This window comes from Microcaecilia unicolor, chromosome 5, assembly GCF_901765095.1.
Source record: "Microcaecilia unicolor chromosome 5, aMicUni1.1, whole genome shotgun sequence".
In the NCBI taxonomy this organism is placed as follows: Eukaryota; Metazoa; Chordata; class Amphibia; order Gymnophiona; family Siphonopidae; genus Microcaecilia; species Microcaecilia unicolor.
The window spans coordinates 327,031,964-327,055,001 of NC_044035.1; the positions used below are offsets into that span (position 1 = coordinate 327,031,964).

Here is a 23,038-nt window from a genome sequence, read left to right on the forward strand (position 1 = left end):
TGAGGGTAGAAAGGTAGTGAGGGGCGGCAGACTGAGTGCATTTGTAGGTAAGAAGGAGAAGCTTGAATTGAATGCGGTATCTGATTGGAAGCCAGTGAAGTGACCTGAGGAGAGGGGTGATATGAGTATATCGGTTCTGGCGGAATATAAGACGTGCAGCAGAGTTCTGAACAGATTGAAGGGGGGATAGATGGCTAAGTGGGAGGCCGGTGAGGAGTAAGTTGCAGTAGTCAAGGCGAGAGGTAATGAGAGCGTGGACGAGAGTTCGGGTGGTGTGTTCAGAGAGGAAAGGGCGAATTTTGCTGATGTTAAAGAGGAAGAAGCGACAGGTCTTGGCTATCTGCTGGATATGCGCAGAGAAGGAGAGGGAGGAGTCAAAGATGACTCCGAGGTTGCGGGCAGATGAGATGGGGAGGATGAGGGTGTTATCAACTGAGATAGAAAGTGGAGGAAGAGGAGAAGTGGGTTTTGGTGGAAAGACGATGAGCTCGGTCTTGGACATGTTCAGTTTCAGGTGGCGGTTGGACATCCAGGCAGCAATGTCGGATAAGCAGGCTGATACCTTTGCCTGGGTCTCCGCGGTGATGTCTGGTGTGGAGAGATACAGCTGGGTGTCATCAGCATAGAGATGATACTGGAAACCATGAGGTGAGATCAGGGAGCCCAGGGAAGAGGTGTAGATTGAGAAGAGAAGGGGTCCAAGGACAGATCCCTGGGGAACACCAACAGATAGCGGGATGGGGGTGGAGGAAGATCCATGAGAGTGAACTCTGAAGGTGCGGTGGGATAGATAGGAGGAGAACCAGGAGAGGACAGAGCCCTGGAACCCAAATGAGGACAGTGTGGCAAGAAGTAGCACCTGGAGGCCGGACGCGAGAAGAGGTCGTCCAGGCTTCGCCCCGGGGTTTTTAAACCCCGCCCTCTCTCCTCCCATGCCAGCGGGGTGCCCCCTTTTGCGGCGGGAACGAGCCCACCCCGCTTCGCTGGCACCCCGCTGACATGAACGCGCATGCCCCTCAGTGCACGGCGCCATGTTACCTGCGGCTCCGTGCACCTTTGGGGCACTGCGCCTATCTTTAACATAGGCAGCCGAGACACCTCGGATTACAATTTCACAACAGTACATGAAATACAATAAGGACACGACACACGGTATTTTATATGGCATAACTCGGCCGCAGCTTTATTTAGATACAACACATCTCAACCATGGGTATACCCAAGCCGATCCAGCCTCAGGCTCATTGTCCAACCCAGTCCGCCATCATAGCAAGACTGACCAATCGTAACCTGAGCTCCCCGCTGCCCAGCAAGGGAGCTCAACCGTAAGCGCAGCTGCCCCAGCTGCCTAGCTTACACCATCAGGCTTGGGTATCCCGCCACCAGGCCGGGGTAGCACAGCTTGCCCCGGGCCCCCCACTCCAAAAGCTGCGGCCTGTTGTGCCGAAATTACCTCCTCTATCACATTCTGTAGATCATTGTTAAACAAGTCATTTCCAATGGCGGATAGGTGCGTACCATCTTTCCAGAATAATCCTTCGCACATTTCATCAGCCCAAGTGTGTGTGATCTGCCATCCGCCCCTAGCCATCACCCCCGCTGCGATTTGCCTGTTCACTTTCTTTCTGGGGCTTCCCCATAGCTTCCGGTGTCTGTGCCGCCATCGCGGTGTTACAAGAAATTATTTATTTTGGGGAAAAGAGCTCTAGAGCACTCGCTACTGTTTATAATTTAAGAGCAGGTGCTGTATTTATAAGTTTTAGGATATTAATTTCTCCACCAATAACCAAAGGTGATAATTGCAATAGATTAAATAAATTAAGTATATATAAAAGATACCATATACTTAGAACACAAAGAGACCGTATTTTTAGCTTCAAAAAGGTTGATTTAATATACAATTGCACACGAGAGGTAGGTTTTTAAAAGGATCTTAGAACAGAGAATTTGTGCATAAAATAGAACAAAGTAGCAGGTAGGTTAACTCACAGTCCTTGTTACAAGCATGCTGTGGTCCAGCTGATTGATGAGCACATGTTCAGGAGCAAGAGAGCAGCAGTCCCAAGAGGAGGCAGGTTCCAAAAGAGCGAGCTGGGCTGTTTCCAGGCCTTTTATAATGTTAGCAGAGAAGCATGGTGTGTGCATGTCCTAGATATTTTGCAAGGCATTATGGTTAATGTAGTCTGTTCACATGACCACATTATAAGTCCTTCTTTCTGCAGATGTCCTGGCGTCCATTTGTCTGATAGATGATGGGAGGGGCAGGTATACCTCTGATGACAGGCAAATGTTCTGTTTATGCTTTTCCTCTGAGTTCTTTGTTTTCAATGGGGTATTCAGGTGCCCACCTTAGTCAAGCTTTTGTTAGGTGGGAGGGCAGAGGAAGCTATATATCTCTCTTTTGTCTTTAAGTGTTTGTAATTGACTATCCCTGCTATCAGAAGTTCTCAGAAAAAGGGATAGGGAGAGAGGGGCTTGAAATGAAACTATTTTCTCTGCTGCAGTGTCAAAAATATATTTTTTAAAGCTGCACAAATATATTGGTTTATATATATGTATCTGATCCAACACAACATCATGCTACACATTTAATTCTGATGATTGGCTTATACCATAACAGTGGGATTATGTCGGACCATACTATGTATTTAGTGGGAAAAAGTTGAGAAATTAGTAACAGATTTCGCTTGGCAGCACGTACTATGTCAATGCAGGGGAGTGTTCCGATGTTGTTTCCTCCCAGATGAATTATAATGGCTATGGGGGTGGCTAAGATGTCTGCTTGGTGGCGAAGTAATGGGACCAGCTGGGGCCATTTCATGCCTGGCACGCCTGTCCAATGTATCCTCACACCTCTTGTAGCCATGCCTAAATGTGAGCCACCTTGTCTTGTCTCAGCTCTGCATGCGGCCCACTTAATGAACGAGTGGCCGACGATCCACACAGTTGAAGACCCTGCAATATAGAATGTGTATATTACATAGTACGCAGAGGGCCCTGATTGCCGAGCGACTTGTCCCTGATGTATCCCCTGTAAGCCTCAGACCTCCATCTACCTAATTTTTTGATGGATGGTGGTGGGAAGCCTAGAGCTGCCGCGCATGTGGCGGCTCCTGGCCTAAAGGAATGTGTTCCAAATCCCTTTGGGTCGCGTCCTGCCTTCAACAAGCATTTGCGCAATACCGCGGAGAATTGGAATAGGGTAAGAGGGGATCTATCCTGGTGTACTAGAAAAGCTTCGCAACCTGAGGGCCTCAGTGATAGGTACTTCCTGACATTTTCTACGGGACACGTCTGTAAAGAATCTACCTGAGTTAATGTGACTGTCTGCCCCTTGCCAAGTTGGTCCGTCTTGGATCTGTGGATTACAATCCGTAGTGTATTATCTGACAACTTAACCCTATTTAGCTGAAGGCCCACTCTTGCAAAGTTTTTCTTGGATGGAGCTACCAATTCGCATACCCTCAATGCCCCAAAGAAGGCCAATGTAAATGCTGCTCGGAAAAGCCGAGTCTCGAATTCTGATGTCCACACGGATTCCAGTGCATGCCAGATTTCCAGCAACAATTCGTGTGTGATTGGTAATCTCCAGTCCGGTCTAGCGCCGCGTTTGTGCCGCCAACCTTCTAATAGATTTTTGACTATGAACCTGTTTTTTGGGTCCCCCCCATCCCGCAATCTTTGTGAAGAATGAGAATGCGGTCAGATGCCTGGATACAGAGCTGTGGGACCCTCCCTCCTGTTTTGCATGTATGATGTAGTCCGCAATCGTGTTTTCTGATACTGGGCCTTCTTGCCATCCCTGCGTATACAGGAAGGAACAGACTCTCCGGTAGCCCGCTGTGTAAGTTGCCCATGTTCGCGGGACCAGAGATTGTTTCAGCAATTGCCAGGCCTCGTGGCTCCGAACCTCCACAGGTAGCTGGGCACCGGCTCCTTCCGCCACTGCTTGTGGTGCCAGTTTCCGGAACTCTTCCTACTTTGAACGAGAAAGAGCGTCAGCAATTGGGTTGCTTGCGCCGGGAACATGCTTTGCGCGCAACAATATATTGTTAAATATGCACAGCATGACTAGCTTGCGCGCCAAGTCAACTACCCGCGGACATCGAATTAATGCTTTAGTGGTCCCAGTGGCTGAAGTTCAAACTAAAGGCCTCTGTGGTGGTGGTGGGGGGGGGGGCAGCTCAGAAAACATGGGAGCAGCTACAAGCTGACCCTCTCCTCCTCTGGGCCCCCCCCCCCCTACATTGCAGGAGATGGTTGGTAGACTTTAAACCACTGAATGCTTTCAGTTGAAAACTGGTCTGTCAAAAAAACAAAAAGCCTGTTCTTAGGCTTCAGTTCCTCATGCAAAGGAAGAGACATGGGTGTGTGTGTTTTTATGCTTAACACTTTGTATACATGAACATTTCTCATGGAAGCAAAACTCCTGCAGTCTTGTTTATTATCAATACATTAGAAAATAGCTGAAGTATCAAAAGGTTCAGCTTTTGTTTTTGTATACTATAAAATCACAAAGGCAGAAAGGTCATAAATTATGCTATGAGGCTCTCAGCTGTACTAGAAGTTTCTTCTTGAATTCTTTGCAGGAAGGAGATGTACTGACCCTTAATAGAGTTCTGTGTCTACAGCATCCTAGTCTTAGTGCATGGAAGAAGGCAAGCCAGCAGAATGAGGCGGGAAAGGGGAGCTGTTTGTGGCTGAGAAGGAGAAGGCTACCCAGGCTAAGGAATTTACTTTGGATTTTAACCATAATTAAAAATGAAAGCAGCAGTGCATACTAATTTCCTCCAAAACAGTAACGTGTCTGTCTTTTCTATTTCATCTCTTGGTCATACAGTGGTGGAAATAAGTATTTGATCCCTTGCTGATTTTGTAAGTTTGCCCACTGACAAAGACATGAGCAGCCCATAATTGAAGGGTAGGTTATTGGTAACAGTGAGAGATAGCACATCACAAATTAAATCCGGAAAATCACATTGTGGAAAGTATATGAATTTATTTGCATTCTGCAGAGGGAAATAAGTATTTAATCCCTCTGGCAAACAAGACCTAATACTTGGTGGCAAAACCCTTGTTGGCAAGCACAGCGGTCAGACGTCTTCTGTAGTTGATGATGAGGTTTGCACACATGTCAGGAGGAATTTTGGTCCACTCCTCTTTGCAGATCATCTCTAAATCATTAAGAGTTCTGGGCTGTCGCTTGGCAACTCGCAGCTTCAGCTCCCTCCATAAGTTTTCAATGGGATTAAGGTCTGGTGACTGGCTAGGCCACTCCATGACCCTAATGTGCTTCTTCCTGAGCCATTCCTTTGTTGCCTTGGCTGTATGTTTTGGGTCATTGTCGTGCTGGAAGACCCAGCCACGACCCATTTTTAAGGCCCTGGCGGAGGGAAGGAGGTTGTCACTCAGAATTGTACGGTACATGGCCCCATCCATTCTCCCATTGATGCGGTGAAGTAGTCCTGTGCCCTTAGCAGAGAAACACCCCCAAAACATAACATTTCCACCTCCATGCTTGACAGTGGGGACGGTGTTCTTTGGGTCATAGGCAGCATTTCTCTTCCTCCAAACACGGCGAGTTGAGTTCATGCCAAAGAGCTCAATTTTTGTCTCATCTGACCACAGCACCTTCTCCCAATCACTCTCGGCATCATCCAGGTGTTCACTGGCAAACTTCAGACGGGCCGTCACATGTGCCTTCCGGAGCAGGGGGACCTTGCGGGCACTGCAGGATTGCAATCCGTTATGTCGTAATGTGTTACCAATGGTTTTCGTGGTGACAGTGGTCCCAGCTGCCTTGAGATCATTGACAAGTTCCCCCCTTGTAGTTGTAGGCTGATTTCTAACCTTCCTCATGATCAAGGATACCCCACGAGGTGAGATTTTGCGTGGAGCCCCAGATCTTTGTCGATTGACAGTCATTTTGTACTTCTTCCATTTTCTTACTATGGCACCAACAGTTGTCTCCTTCTCGCCCAGCGTCTTACTGATGGTTTTGTAGCCCATTCCAGCCTTGTGCAGGTGTATGATCTTGTCCCTGACATCCTTAGACAGCTCCTTGCTCTTGGCCATTTTGTAGAGGTTAGAGTCTGACTGATTCACTGAGTCTGTAGACAGGTGTCTTTCATACAGGTGACCATTGCCGACAGCTGTCTGTCATGCAGGTAACGAGTTGATTTGGAGCATCTACCTGGTCTGTAGGGGCCAGATCTCTTACTGGTTGGTGGGGGATCAAATACTTATTTCCCTCTGCAGAATGCAAATAAATTCATATACTTTCCACAATGTGATTTTCCGGATTTAATTTGTGATGTGCTATCTCTCACTGTTACCAATAACCTACCCTTCAATTATGGGCTGCTCATGTCTTTGTCAGTGGGCAAACTTACAAAATCAGCAAGGGATCAAATACTTATTTCCACCACTGTATTTCTCAGCTCTTACTCTTGTCATGCTGTAATATATTTTGTACCATTTACTTTTTAAAACAGAAATAAACCAAGTATGTGCTCTCAATAGTGTAGTTTGTTGGATCTATAGAGGTGTATTTTCAAAGCACTTAGATTTACAAAGTTAGAAAGATCCATGGGTTACTATGTAAGCTAAGTGCTTTGAAAATGAGCCCCATAGTATCTTAGCATTTATACTGCTTTATTATGCTTATTTTTCTACTAGGACATGGGTTCAGCGTGTTATAGTTTTTTTGTTCATGTACAATAAAGAAAAGAAGCAAGTGGTACCTTTTTGTGCTGAGCTGACTTTGAGACTTTTAAGGGGAAAGGGGATAGGATTTGATATAACACCTTTCTGTGGTTATAGTCAAAGTGTTTTACATATTATATACAGGTACTAGTTTTGGGAGCTATGCCCTGTTCATCAGGTCAGTTTAGAATGGAGTAGAGATGATGGTGCTCAGATATACAGGTAAATTACAGATTGTATTGCAGTGGTGATATGATAATGTCATGGTGTGATTACAGAAGAATCAAAATACTGAGGGAGACAAATAGCAAAAATTACAGCTACAGGAGGGATATGGCTGTTAATGGATTAGTGTCATGGTCGTGCCCTCACATCCAGACTCACCTTTCCTTCTGGTGGTCAGGCTCCGTGGCTTCGCCGGACTGCCTTCTCCTGCACTGATTCCTCTGTTGGATGTTTCCCTGTTTTCCAAGCCTCACTCTGATTTCCCAGCATCCTAGCCTCATTCTACAGACTACCAAGCCTCATCCTGATGCCCCAGTATCTTAGCCTCTCTCTGGTGCCCCTGCTGTGTTCTTCAGTGCATTCCAAGCCTCATTCCAGGGCACCAGAGGTAGCTTTGGTGAGAACTAAGTAACTAATCACCAGTGCTGTAGCAAGGGCGGGGTGCCCCAGGTGTCAGGTGTGTGTGTGGGGGGGTGCTCCGCTCCTGCCCTCCTCTGAGGTAACTTCCTATTTCCGCGAGGACGGGACACAGTGAGGGAAGGCCCGACGCCGAGGAGGAAATTTGCTTCCTTTACAAGCAGGGCAGATGCGAGGCGCTGCCTGCGACGCCGCTTCACAGATTTTTTTTAAAGGCAGGGTGGTGGCAGGAGAAGAGGGCTGTCGTCTGTCGACGGAGCTGGTAGGCAGGTCGGATCGGGGGGGGGGGGGCTCAGATGGGAGAAGGGGGAGGGGAGGGTGCTCTCAGATGGGAGAAGGGGGCTGGAACTGGGGTCTGAGAAGGGGCCATGAGGGAAAATGGGGGCCATGCCTGGGGCTGGTGGGAAAATGGGGCATGCCTGGAGCAGGTGGGAGAATGGGTCTGGGGCTGAAAAGGGGGGCCCTAATGCAAGGCATGTGGATGAAGGGGGTTGGAACTTGGGCCTGAAAAGGAGGGTAGGTGGGATAAGGGGGCTAATACTGGGACTGGGGGCTGAAAAGGGGCAGGGGCTGAAACTGTGGGGACTGGGGGCTGAAAAGGAGACGGGGAGAAGTGGCTGGGGGCTGAAGCTCGGGACTGGTGGGAGAAAAGGGCTGAGGCTGAAACTGGGGACTGGTGGGATAGTGGGGCTGAAAAGGGGGGTCAGGTGGGAGATGTGGGCTGGGGCTAGAACTAGGGGCAGGTGGGATAAGGGGGCTGGAACTGGGAACTGAAAAAAAGGGGCAGAGAGAGGGAACAGATCCTGGATGGAGGGGGGAGCGAGAGGGAGGGCAGACCCTGAATGGATGGGAAAGGGAGGGCAAATGGTGGATTGAAAGGGCAGACAGTGGATGGAAGGGGGAGAGACAGAGGGCAGACGGGCAGATGGTGGATGGAAGGGGCAGAGATAGAGGGCAGATATGGATGGAAGGGGCAGGGAGAGAGGGCAGAAATTGGATGGAGGGGACAGCAGAGGGCAGACACTGGATGGCAGAGAGAGAATGAAGACAGATGCTGGATGGAAGGAAGACAGTGAACAGAAGATGAGGAAAGCAAAAACCAGAGACAACAAACTGTAAATAAAATATATATTTAAATGTTTTTGCTTTAGGATAAAGTAGTATTATAGCTGTGTTAATAAATGTTTATAATAGAACATGTAAACAAGGTAATCTTTTTATTGGACTCATTTTAATACATTTTGACTAACTTTCGAAGAACAAAACCCCCTTCCTCAGGTTAGGATAGGATACTATAACAGCACTATACCTGTATTGACCTGAGGAAGGATGTTTTGGCCTCTGAAAGCTAAATGTATTAGTCCAATAAAATGGTATTGTTTTATTTTCTATATTTGTTTTAGTTCTATTTCTTAATTTGTAAAGTGGTGATTGGTATTTGTTAGTTTTTTCAAATTTACATCTGCTGTCTTTATATTTTGCACAGTACTAGGGGACATTTTCTGTTTCTGTGGTGTTGCATTGTATGCAGAGTCTGGCATCTTGGGGGTTCAGTTTAATTTTTGTCTAAATAGAAAGTTTGATTACTTATTCTATAGTGGATTTGGGTGTATCTGTGTTTGTGAAAAAGACATGGCTTTCAGTTGGCATTGACTATGCAGGATCGACGATCTGTACTATTCTGTCTGGTTTCGTTTTACAATAGGTGAATTGATGTTCTAGTGCTCACTGTAGTGTTTAAGATGCTTTCCTTTTCCTTATGTGACTCGTAGAAATGACTGCTTATGGTATGGTAGAATTGCTCTATATGTCCTGAGTGTTTTGTATTCTCTGCATGCCTAGTACTGGATTTTGGAGGGGGGTGTTAAAAAAATAACCAGCCCCGGGTGTCAACTACCCTAGTTACACCACTGATAATCACAGATGTAGATGTGATCACCATTCAATTTGTAGGTTGCAGTTCAGTCTTCTTAGATGACCAGGCATGCTGTTCCTGTGACCTCTGCATCCCATTGCTAGGGGAGATGGAACTGACTGGCTGAGCCCCTGCACAACCTTTATATACCATTTCAGTCATGTTCTTCGAGCTATAATAGCAATACAATACAGTATAATCACGAATGTACTGCAAGTACCAAATGAATGGTTGAATGTGATTTACAATTAAAGAAAGACCAAGACAGTTCCTGGGAAATAGGTTTGATTAACTAGAATTAAAACCAAAATAATTTTAACTATCATCCAATAAATAATTTAAACAAGTAAATGTTTTTAGCTGTTTCCTGAAAAGTAACTAATGTGGATTCATTCTGAGATTTGAAGGCAGAGAGTTCCATATCATTGCAATCTGGTACAAAAGCAAAGAGGAATAGAATCATTTACATTATACACTTTCCATCTGCAAATAATATAAAATCAAATGATTTTCATTACGTTTTTATCTTATCAGAGGATGATGGATAAGCAAGTGGTAGTAAATGGTGCCATTCCAAGAATAATTGTAAAAATCAGAGATCAGGTTTTAAACATCTGAGCCTTTATTGGCAACCAGTGTAAAGATTTTAGTAGAGGGGTAGCTGGATCTCATGTTCGTGCTTTAAAACAAGCCTAACAGTCATTTTACATAGTTTGTAATTGCTTCTTAATCTCAGAGCATCCTGCTAGATTACATTACAATAATCTAGTTGGGATATTACCCAGGCTTGCACTATCATTTTAAAGTGTTCCAAATGAAGATGTTTTCTGATTCTATGATGTTTTTTTTAAGCTTCCAAAAAATATATATTTTTTAAGAGATTAATCTGAGGTTCTAGAGAGAGCATAGAATCTTATTATGCCCAAACTTTCAGTGTGGATTCAGTGGGAATGGAAATATTAATAAGCACCTTACTGAGCAGAGAAGTTAAGGTTGGTCCTAGCCATAACATCTTAGTTTTATTGGTATATAATTTTAAGCAGTATTGAATAGTCCAAGTTTCCACAAATTAATGCAGGTCTGAACAGTAGTTATAGGGGTGGTATTTTTAAAGGGAAAAGGGATGGGATTTCATATTCTGCCTTTCTGTGGTTACAGTCAAAGCAGTTTACATATTATATACAGGTACTTACTTTGTACCTGGGGAAATGGAGAGTTAACTGACTTGCCTAGAGTCACAAGGATTTGATAAAGAGTTCTAGACACCAGGTTTGTCAACGCAGAACTGTTCCTCTAGGCGACATTATTGATTGATATATAAGAAGATAAGTTGCTTTGAACTATAAGGAAAGACTCCACTGAGAGGTGTGTTACTTATTTAAATGGAGGAGGTTTGCTTTGTGGTGTGAGGGCAAGGCATTGGATCCCCTCACTCACTTTCCCTGTTCTAAAACTGCTTGAATACCTCCTGCACCTTTCTGAGACTGGTTTGAAAATCAATTCTAAGTGCAATTCGTGCTTATCACCATGTAGGAGGTAAACCCATCTCTGTACAGCTTCTAGTTCGCTTCATGCAAGATTTGTTATTAACAAAGCTCCTTGTCAAACCTCCAACTGTCATGTGATCTCAATGTTGTCCTTGCCTAGCTGATGAAAACCTTTGGAGCTGCTTGATTCCTGTCATCTGAAGTATTCGACTTGGAAAGTTGTGTTTTTGGTGGTGGTCATTTCAGCTCACAGAGTCAGTGAGCTTTCAATCCCTAGTAGCTGATCCACCTTATACTAAGTTTCATCACAATAGAGTGGTTCCTCACATCCACCCTTTGTTCCTTCATAAGGTAGTGTCGGAGTTCCATCTTAACCAGTCAGTCATCCTGCCAACATTTTTTCCCCCAAACTACATACCCATCCTGGTGAGAATACTACATACCTTAGATTGCAAGCCTTAGGCTTCTATCTGGAGCAGACTAAAGTCCATAGACAGTCCACCCAGCTTTTTATTTATTTATTTATTTACCCAAATTGGATGGGGATAGCTATCAGCAAACAACCATTTCTAATTGGCTAGCAAATTGCATCTCCTTTACTTATGCCCAGTCTGGGCTTACTCTGAAGAATCATGTCAAGGCTTATAGTTAAAGCTAAGGCTATGTCGATAGCCTACTTGAGGTCAGCCTCCATAGAGGAAACTTGCAAAGCTGCAATGAGGTCATCTGTCTATACATTCACATCTCATTACCGTCTTGAGCAGGATACCCGACGTGATAGCCGGTTCGGGCAGACAGTCCTGCAGAATTTGTTTGGTGTCTAGAATCCAACTCCACCCCCCTAGTTCCAGTTTTGTTTAGTACCAGGCTGCACCGTTGCAGCTAGTATGTAAATATTTTCGGGTTAATTGATTTCCAGGCCTCAACATTTCAGGTCCCTATTCTACTAGCACTATTTTCGGTGAGCCTGATAGCTAGGGATTCCCAGCTGTGAGAATACTTGTCCTCTAAGATAGCAAAGTTACTCACCTGTAGCAGACGTTCTCCAAGGACAGCAAGCCAAGTATTCTGACATACCCTCCCATGTCCCTTTGGAGTTGTGTTCTTTAGCTATCGTATATGACTGAGCGAACTGCATTCGTGCAGTTGGCGGAAAGACACCAGTGCATACACGGAGAGACGCTACTAAAATATTCTCAGTCTTGCGTCTGTACCCGGGCTCTGTTGGATGACATCACCCAGCTGTGAGAATACTTGGCTTGCTGTCCTCTGAGAACATTTGTTACAGGTGAGTATCTTTGCTTTTTCAGAAAATTGGACATCTTCTTGCGAAGTTCCACAAGGTTCCTCACTCTCACCCAAATTATTTAATGTGAATGTCTTTTTTTTTTATTTTTTTTTAATTTAGGTTTTCTGTTTTAGATGTGAATTTGTATTCCTATGCTGGAGACATGCTTTTGTTAATTCCAGTGAGGAAGGATCAAGCAGTCATATTGTTTATTTATTTGATACTGCCTGCCTTGAATATTACAGTTTGATACATGAGTTTAAGCTCGACAAAGGTAAAACCAAATTGATCTGGCTAGATTGTTCTACCAGTTTAATTCCAGGTAACTTACAACTGATGATTTATCTTTGAAGATAGGATACACCTCTAAAGTTTGGGGCTTTATTTTGGATGCTACACTTTCTTTTGAACCTCAAGTTAATCATGTTGTCCAGTTTTTTTCAAATTTCATCAAACTTCGTAATAGTTGTCACTATTATTATTATTAAAAGCCAACAGTTTTTATCTTAGTCTTAGGTTACATGCTAATCTTCAAATTCTTCAGAACACTGCTGCCAAACTCATTCTTCTTTTAAAGAAGTTTGATAGAGTCACTTGTGCATTGATAAGTCTTGTTCAGTTCCCAGTACAGGATATTAGAAGTTGGCTGAGTACAAAAGCTTTGTTAAGTTTTCCTTTCTTAAAATCTGTCCTAGGGGAGTACCAACCAGTAAGGATTTCAGCATATCTACAGTGAATATGCATGAGAAATTTCGCTTATACTGCTTCTATTGTATGCAGATTTATCTAATGAATATTTATCATGACTATCCTGAAAATCTGACTGCTGATGCTCCTCCAGGACAGGTTTGAGAAGCACTGAACTATATTGAGCCAAGCTAGACCCCTTGCAGGAAACATTTATTCGCAGTCCCTATGTTCTCCTCTGCCTAGCAGAGATCCATTCTGCTCAACAAAATGGAGTACTAATGGGAGGTAGTATGTATGTACCTGGAGACATCTGTGTGTCTACTTTGTTTCAGGGAAGGCATTAAGTGCTGTATCTGTAACGGTGTTAGCTCAAAAAGTTAGAGACATTCTAGTTAGGTAAAAATTTACTGCCATATTGATCTTTCAAGTGGTAGGTAGAAATTACAGAAGAAACTTTTTGATACCACATAATCTAATATAATAAAACGCACCGTGAACGTTCTGAAGACAACGTTCTGAAGTCACTCAAACACTTTCTGAAGGGTTCATGGATTCGTGGTGTGAAGCCACCCAGCCGTCTCTGCCCTGCCCTCGCGTCAAACGTCATGACGTCGAGGGCGGGGAAAAAAAAACGGATCGCGAGGGCGGGAAAAAAAAATGGATCGCGAGGGCAGAAAAAAAAAACAAACAAACTGATCGCACCCACGCACGGTGCGTTTTAGTATATTAGATTTACCTCCGTAGTGGCGGTTCCGGCAGCGCAGCGTCAGTGAAGGAGGCGGCGCTCCCGACGTCTCTACTAGTCTTCCCTTTGCTCAGTGTTCCGCCTTCTTCTGACGTCAGAAGAAGGCGGAACACAGTGAAGGGAAGGCTAGAGACGTCGGGAGCGCCGCCTCCTTCCCTGACGCTGCGCTGCCGGAACCGCCACCACGGAGGTAAATTAAAAAAAAAAACAAAAGAAAAGGGATGTTGGGGGGATAGAAGAGGGTGGGCAGCAAAGTTGAACACTGGGAGCAGGAGGGCAGGGGAAAAACTACAGCATGGATGCGAAGAGGGGGGGGAAGAAGAGGGCGGGCCAGGCTGGGACATGGGAGAGAGAGGAGCATGGATGCGAGGGGGGGTCATGGAAGGAAGAGAGGGGAATTGCAGGAAAAGGAAGAATGGAGGGGGCAGGGGACAGGGGAGCATGGATGGGCATGGATTGGGAGGGCAGGGCTCAGGGAGAGAGGGAAATTGCTGGAAAGGGATGAATGGAGGGGGCAGATGGGCATGGATGGATATGGATTGCAGGGCAGGGCTCAGGGAGAGAGGGGAATTGCTGAATAGGGATGAATGGAGGGGGCAGGTGACAGAGGAGCATGGATTGGGAGGGCAGGGCTCAGGGAGAGAGGGGAATTGCTGGATAGGGATGAATGGAGGGGACAAATGGGCATGGATGGATATGGATTGCAGGGCAGGGCTCAGGGAGAGAGGGGAATTGCTGGATAGGGATGAATGGAGGGGGCAGGTGACAGAGGAGCATGGATGGGCATGGATTGGGAGGGCAGGGCTCAGGGAGAGAGGGGAATTGCTGGAAAAGGATGAATGGAGGGGGCAGGGGACAGATGGGCATGGATTGGGAGGGCAGGGCTCACACTCTCTCTCTCTCTCTCATATACAATGTCTTTCTGACTCTCACTCTCACACACTCTGTCTCACACTGTATCACATTCACTCTCTATGTGCCACACAGTCACTCACACACTCGCTTGGTCTCATACACTCACTCTCGCAGAGAATCTGTGTCTCACACACACTCTCTCTCGCACACACACACACACACACTCTCTCTCACACTGTGTCTCAAATACACACTTGCACACACTCTCATTCTCACACACACACTCTCTCAGAAACACACTCACACCCAGACTCACTCTCTCTCTCTGTCATACACACACACTCACACTTTCACTCTGTCTCTCACACAGTCACTCTCACATACACTCTCCCAAACATACACACTCCGAGGAAAACCTTGCTAGCGCCCGTTTCATTTGTGTCAGAAACGGGCCTTTTTTACTAGTGTTCTAATATATGCCTTGAATAAATACAGCCGGTGGTGGGAGGCGAGGATAGTGCTGGGCAGACTTATACGGTCTGTGCCAGAGCCAGTGGTGGGAGGCGAGGCTGGTGGTTGGGAGGCGGGGATAGTGCTGGGCAGACTTATACGGTCTGTGCCCTGAAGAGGACAGGTACAAATCAAAGTAGGGTATACACAAAAAGTAGCACATATGAGTTTGTCTTGTTGGGCAGACTGGATGGACCATGCAGGTCTTTTTCTGCCGTCATTTATTATGTTACTATGTTTGAATAAATACATACAATAATTATTGCTGGGTGGCTGTATGGTTTGCAAATTCTTAATTTAGTCTGACTTATGCCTTTTGTGTGTTTGAATTGATGACTGATACTAGTGGAAATTTCAGAGATTTTTGTGGTCATCCTAGGACATAGACAGCTGTTCATACCACATTTCTTTCTTTTTTTTTTTCTCTCTCTAGGTTTTGGCATTAATTGCATTCATCTGCATAGAGACCATCATGCATTGCTCTCCCTGTGAAGGCCTGTATTTTTTTGAGTTTGTGAGCTGCAGTACCTTTGTAGTTACCGGTGTCCTTCTGTTCATGTTTAGCTTTAATCTCCACACAAGAATACCACAGATCAACTGGAACCTAACAGTAAGTTTTCATGCATTTATTTTAATCTAAAACTTTTACAATTTGTTTTTGAAGTGAAACCCACAGGAATCCAAAATATGAATAGCAGACAGTATGCTTTGTTAAAGAAAATCAACTACTCTCTTGAGCTTTCTTAGATTCGTCTCATTAATGTTTCTACTTTACTCTGTGTTATCTTCAAAAATACCTTTGTTCCCTGCAAAATCACTTAGGATGCCATTAAACAAAACCAGAACAAGTAGGGATTCCTGTGACATTCCATTAACTGTATTACTCCCTTAGCGTTCCCTCCCTTCTCTTTCCTCTACCACTTACCCATAGTTTATTACACTGAGCCTGATATACTGTGGGGGGATCCATTTTCGGCTATAGAGAAAATGCTTAGTACTATAGACACCTTGCAGTCTAATGCAAACTTTGCATTCATTATAATATTCAATATACCATAATACTAATACTAAATGATATGCCTATTTCTCCTTTTCACCCATATTTTTAGATCATGACAATTTTTAATGTCATCCTAGTCTGCTGCTTGCATTCTTCTAAGATGGACGGTTATTGGAAATAACATTAATAAATCCCAATAAATAAATACGTTAACTGCCTTTATGAAGAGATTCACCCAAGGCGATATACAAATGTATTGTCCTTAGGTAACGTTCACATTGATCATTGTTAGATTTCAGCTTATGAGAATTAGTGTATTCCTAAGGAGACGAGCAAGAGCTCAAATGATTCGGGGTCCTTTGGAATATTGAACTTTTGTTTAGTGAGAAATTTATTCAGGGCCCTTAGGTCTAGGAGGTAGCGCTATAGAATTGATAAGTAGTAGTAGGAGGAGGAGGAGGTGTTGGTATTCTCTTATCATTTTTGTGGTGAGTAGATACTTGTAATAAAATCCCTACCCTTGTTCCTACCCTAAGAGGGTCAACTGTATTGACATGCAAGAGAGTAGTTAAGTGTTTCCTGGTGCTGAGGGCATGATCTTGATGCTTTGGTGGGCAGTTTAGAGGTATATAGTTGAAAGCTGTATCCTATCTGGACTATTTTGAGAACTCACCAGTCTGAAGTCTCAAGGGGGCTGTCTGTCTGCAAAAACTTTAGCCACCCCCCCCCCCTTCCTACCAGAAAGTCCTCCAGAATGAATACAGTGAGGCTCTGTTCTCCTGGAGGCAGTTAAAACCCTGCTGTCTCAGATGACGGTGAGAATCCTGTCTGGTCTGGGAGGAGTGAGAAGGTGGAGGATAACTATGCCTTGAATAGTAGGATCCACATTATCCACTGCTTTGAAACTTTCTGGAGGAAGAGACTGGTCCAGAAGAAGGGCCTGGAGCTTCGTATTGGCTATGGAGGTCGAGCCTTATTTTGCCTCTGGTCAATGGATCTCCCACATTTGTTGGTCCTTGAGTCCTACACCTTTTTCTGGATGCAGGATCTCCTCCTCCTGGGGGGTTTAGGCTTGATCCTTGTCTGGGTGGCTGGATCTGGTTTTTTTTTTTTTTTTGCCATTTCTGGTGGTCGTCTCTTGCACAATCTCGGGTTGACGGATTCTCTCGGGATGTCAAGCCTTGTCCTGTTGCAACATCTGGGGTCTAGCTCCAGTGCTACAGGTTGAGGCTTGTCATGGATTGGCGGTTCGTTCTGTGAGATTTCTATGGCCTTACCCTACTGCGGAACTGCTTTGATGCATCCCACTCATCTCTGGATGATCTGGGGGATGCTGTGGAAGATAAAATTAGTCCTTACTTGATAATCTTATTTCCATTAGTCCCAACAGATCAATCCAGAGGCCCGCCCTTTGTTGCTCTTTTATGAGGCCTAGTTGTGTGTGTATGTGTATGTTGTTCCTTCAGGTCAGGATTTACTTTACTGCAGAGGTTGCTTTGCGTGTTTGGTGGACATTGCTTCTGTGGACGGGTGTTACTGGAAGACCACTGCGTCCCTTGCCCACAGGGCCGCTGGTTCTCTACTTGTTTGTGTCAGAGGCAGGAGTTTGATACATGGTTTCAAGGTCTCTCTACTGCTTTGGTATCGCTCATACTGAAAGTGAGGCTGCTGCACAGTACCCTTTGTGCAGAGCTCTGGCATTCTCTATCTCCACCTCATAACCCACTCATCTCTGGATTGATCTGTTGGGACTAATGGAAAGAAATATTGGGTAAGGACTAATTTTACCTTCTTGATTTTCTGCTGAGAGTACCCTGAATTAACCACAATGCAAAAAAATGTCACCCATGTGTAAGGATTCATCTATTTTGCTTTTCTTTGAAGAAATAGATACCTGTATCATATGTCCAGGGTGTAAATTGTCATTTGGTGAACACAAGAGGAAAATGGGGCCCAAGATACCACTGTTTAGCAATGTCTCATTCGGTCTCTGATTCTCATAGAAAAGAGAGGAGGAATTGGAAAAAGTAAAGGATGGAGGGCAGGTAGTTTAGCAGGTAAATGGGAGGGTTGGTAGCATGGAATGTTACTACTGTATGAATTTCTGCCAGGTACTTGTGACCTGGCTTGGCCACTGTTGGAAGCAGGATACTGGGCTAGATGGACCATTGGTCTGACCTAGTATGACTGCTATTATGTTCTTATGAGGGATATAAAAAGAGGTTAAGAATATTGGGATGTGTATTGACATCTGGTATGAGGAGCTGAGAGAGAGGACATCTGAAATGGCAGGATGGAGGATAGAAGACCAGGACGATGAGATGGAGAGGAACAGGGCTGGGCTACCTACTTCATCCTTGCCAGAATCCACCCAAGGTTTCCTAATCTCTCCTCCTTTCCACACCTTCTTAGATCCTCAGACTTCAGTTTTCTTCATTTCTTTCCTCCTTCCAACATCTTTTGGCCTGACTTCTCTGCCCTCCATCAATAACTGAGATCCCCCAGGTAGAAACCACCAAAAGAACAAAACAGACACAAGGGCACGCAATAACTTTTGCTTAGCTTGACCCTAGAGATATAGATAAATGCTAGATTGGATACAAAGTATGGTTCACAATTCTCTTTATAAAGAGAAAAAGACAAATCCAGTAAAATGTAACATTTAACTTTTAAACAATGCACTCATCTTTATTTTATTACGCCTTGCCAAAACACTTAGTCACTTAACAGTATTATCTTCACTCTACACTTTACTGTGTTTCACCTCAGTTTCTTGAAAAAATGTTCGATAAACTGTTAGAATGAAATGCAAAAATTATTTTTCTTAGTAATTTTCAAGTTTTATAAGTTCTCTAGAAATACTGAAATTTCAAAAGTATTTCTATCAACAAATGTTGGTGCCTCTGGAATATCTGTATTACTCTCATTACTAGATTTGCAAGGAAGAATTCAGAGGAAGGCTTGTAGCATTTAAATAAAATGCAAAACAAAAAACAATGATGAGAGAGATTTGCATGCAGTGGAGTCAGCGCATGCAAATCTTTCGAGTATTCATTGTGGATATCATGAAAACCTGACTGGCTGCGGTGCCTCCAGGACCAGGTTTGGGAACCACTGGATTAGGGTCAAAGTTGATAGAACCCCCCCTGATATTAAGACATTTATAGGGCAACCTGAGATAAGTCAGCTAAGGTACAATAGTCTCTTGACTCTGTAAAAGAAACTGCTTTTTCTTTTTTATTGGGTAGTATTAGACATATATCAGGGAAGATAGAAATCCTCAAACCCAAAAATCAAATTTTACTTTGACAAAATTTTCTTTATGGTCTAAATCCCATAAGGTTTACATGTAAGAGTGTAACAGTTTAGAAAAATACCAATATCTCGCTCGTGTTCAAACTGCTAACCAGTAACTGACTAGCGTGTTTTATTATCTTCACCTCCCGCACCACACAAACACACACGAAGCTTAATTATATTTTGAAGTTATGGGTAAAGTTTTGCTGTTGAGTGCAAGGCTTCTTTCCTGATAGTCACAATACCTTCCATTTTTGCGATTGGCATAGACCTAGAAAAATTAAAGTAGTTTTAAGCTGAATTGCATATAGTGTTCTCAAGACTTTTTCAGGGTAGGTTTTAAGCACCAAACTTCTTTAACTAAAATAGTATTCAATCTATAAGCCCAAACCCAGGATTCCAGAGATTCCAGCCTAGACAAGTGATCCAAAAAAGAATGGTCATAAACACTTAACTTAGAGGAAATAGATATTTCATCAAATTGATTTTCAGACAGATTTTTCCAGAGCCACAACCAAATAAGAATTTAAAGTGACCACATTTGACTTTTCTCGGTCTTGATTCACAGAGAAACACCATTTCAGCTGCAGTGTTGTTCATAGTACTCAGTCAAAGTACTTAAGTAAAAGGAAATTGGACATTTTTGCCAGAAGGATAATATAATGTAATGTCTAGCGGTAGTTACGCAGACTGGGAATCCATGTGTTCCCATATCTTGACGATTGGCTGGTAAAAAACAGCACTTCGGCTGGTGCTCCGGAGTCCATGCAAATGACTGTTCAGATGCTCAAGCTACTAGGGTTCGTTTTAAACTACCCCAAGTCCCATCTTCACCCTGTCCAGAGATTGGAGTTCATAGAAGCCCTGCTCGATACACAAAATGTTCAAGCCTACCTTCAGGAGACAAGAACGGACACTCTTATCGCACTCTCTTCCAAGGTTTGAGCCTCTCAGCAGGTCACAGCTCTGAAGATGTTGAGATTGGCTTCCACAGTGTACATTACACCCATGACACGTCTTCACATGAGATCAGTTCAGTGGTCCCTGGCTTCTCAGTGGAATCAAGCCACGGGGAGCCTGGATGATGATATCCGTGTCCCCAGAACTTGTAAGCTTCCTTCAGTGGTGGACCATTCGATCCAATTTGACTCTGGAACTGTGGAGATTGGACTGTTTCCTGACCCTCATAACACAGAATGAGGGGTTTCATCTATATCCCAACCTCCAGTCTCTGGCTCTCACAGCTTGGATGTTTAGAGCCTAGTATTTGCTTCCTTGTGTCTTTCAGAGGGTGTCTCCCAGTCTTACTGGCTTCCAGGAAAGACACCACTAAGATGTGCTATTCTTTCAAATGGAGGAGGTTTGCCATCTGGTGTGAGAGCAAGTACCTAGATCCCTTTGCTTGCCCTACACAAACCCTGCTTGAATACTTTCTACACCTATCGGAGTGTGGTCTCAAGACCAGCTCCTTAGGGGTTCACCTTAGTGCAGTTAGTGCTTATCAATGTGTAGAAGGTAAGCCCATCGCTGGACAGCCTCTAGTTGCTTTTGTCAAAGCTCCCTGTCAAACCTCCACCAGTGTCATGGGATCTTGACGTAATTCTCACCCAGCTTATGAAAGCTCCTTTCGAGCCACTGAATTCCTTCCATCTGAAATACTTGACCTGGATGGTCGTTTTCTTGGTGGTTGTTACTTCAGCTCATAGAGTAAGCGAGCTTCAGGCCTTAGGCCCAAATGCACAAAACCTATCGAGCCAGCAATGTAGATTAAACTGGTTCTAACCGGTTTAGTGCAGCCAGACATGCACAAAAGGGTTCTCTGAGCTCTTTTGCTATCATGGTAGCAGCTAACGAAAACGGAATGCAAAGCTATTTTAATGAGCTAATTACTATACAAGAGGAGTTCCATGTCCTTTATCATTTTGGTCTGCCTTCACTTTTCTGTGTTTCAATGACATTGTGAGAAAAGAAACACCAAACAGACAAGGAGACTGTGGCAAAAGTTAAAGAGAAGGAAGAGGAAAAGAGAAACTACTGATTGAGATCAACATGATTAGAAAAATAACATGTTTATGGATTAGAATGACAGTTTGTTTGAATGGCATCTGCCAGAGCTGGTGTTAGACATGGCTGGGATCCATGAGAAGAACCTCCAGCTAAAGACTATCCTATCTATCCAGTCTGCCCATCCATGCCTTCTGCTATCCCTCATCTCCCTTAAAGATCCTATGTGCTTGTCCCAAGTTTTCATGAATTCAGATTGATTTTTTATTTTTTGTACCTATTTATTTCAAATTTACTCTACTTGGCCTTTAACTGACCAAGCGATATACAATCTAACATTTATCTGAATGAGAGAACTACAGTGGTCAACAGGAAAGGTATCATTCATATTTGCATACCCCCCCCCCCCAGGAAAAAAAAAAAAAGCTCAACACAGAGAGTAGGAGCAGGTGGACAGCACACCTCAGATATATTCTTTACCTCCAGCTCCTCCACTGGGAGGCCATTCCATGAATTTTACCACCCTTTCCATGAAGTATTTCCTCAAGTTACTTCTGAATCTGTCCTCTTTGACCTTTATCCTGTGCCCCTCATTCCAGAGTTTCCTTTCAGTTGAAAGAGATTCTCCTCGTGTGTATTTATGCCATTGAAGTGTTTAAATTAGAGAGTTACACAGGGACAGAAATCTTACCCATACTCTCCTGTTCCTGCTGAAATCTTACCCATCCCCACAAGGATTTAACCTGTCCCTACCCAGTCCTACAAGAAAGTAATGGTACATAAAAAAAATATTCCAGTCAGCTCTCTCTGTCTCCGAGCTGCAGCACTGCAGGCAAGGAAAGAACGGAAGTTGGAACTTGGAACGCTCTGGTGCACACATATAAGACTTGTCTCTGAATCACTGGCACTGTGATTAATAGTAACATAGTAAGTGACAGCACATAAAGACCTGAACAGTCCGGTCCATCCATTCTGCCAGTAGTCACATTCATTATCAATTCATGATTAAATCAACAGTGAACGTGATGATATACTACTACTGCTAATCATTTCTGTAGCGCTGTACACTTTATATGCAGGTACTTTCTCTGTCCCTAGAGGGCTCACAATCTAAGTTTTGGTACCTGGGGCAACTGAGGGTTAAGTGACTTGCCCAGTGTCACAAGGAGCTAGAGTGGGCATTGAACCCAAGTTGCCAGGATCAAAGCCCGCTGCAATAACCATTAGGCCACTCCTCCACTCTATTATATACTTGATTCAGTCTTTGGCATTCTGAGACATAGACCATAGAAGTCCGCCTGACCCTATCCTTATGTTCCAACTGCTGGAGTTGCCTTCAAAGCCTACTCCAGCCCATTTGTCTTCTCATTTGCGGGACACAGACTGTAAAAGTCTGTCCAATACTGTCCTTATGTTTTAGCCACTAAAGTTGCTGTCTAAGCCCTTTCCAGCCCATCCTAAACTAAGTCTGCCCTAGTTCTTCACAGCCGGAGTTGCCATCTAAGTGTCATTTGGCACATCCACACGCATGCAGCCATTTAAGTTTAGGTTTTTTTTATAACTTCCATTTTCTAATTAGAGATCTTCTGAGTGCATCCCACGCCTTTTTGAATTCCATCACCATTTGTGTCTCTACCACCACCTTAATGGAACATTTTCCACATCTGTGCTATTAAAGCGAGGAGGAGGAAATAGTACTCAAAGAACTTGGTACTCAGTAGGTGAGAGGCTGGTGTAGGTGCAGCTTAAAGTTCCATGGGAACCCTGCAGGAACTACTTCCATCTCCACAGGAACCCTGCAAAACTGCATCCATCCCAGTATCTCTCCATCTCTCTTCCTTTACTCCTGTTCCACTCCCCAAGACTCCTTTTGATGCATCCTGCCCCATCAAACTTGAAG

General features: G+C 44.1%; 1 protein-coding gene across 1 annotated transcript in view; it reads left to right on the plus strand.

Moving 5' to 3' along the window:
- Window positions 1-23,038, plus strand: part of CMTM4 (CKLF like MARVEL transmembrane domain containing 4) — a 97,994-nt gene that overhangs the window by 40,714 nt on the left and 34,242 nt on the right. The window contains exon 2 of the mRNA XM_030204487.1: window positions 15,271-15,447. Within this exon, the coding sequence (XP_030060347.1) occupies window positions 15,271-15,447 (177 nt within the window). The remainder of the gene's footprint in view (window positions 1-15,270; window positions 15,448-23,038) is intronic.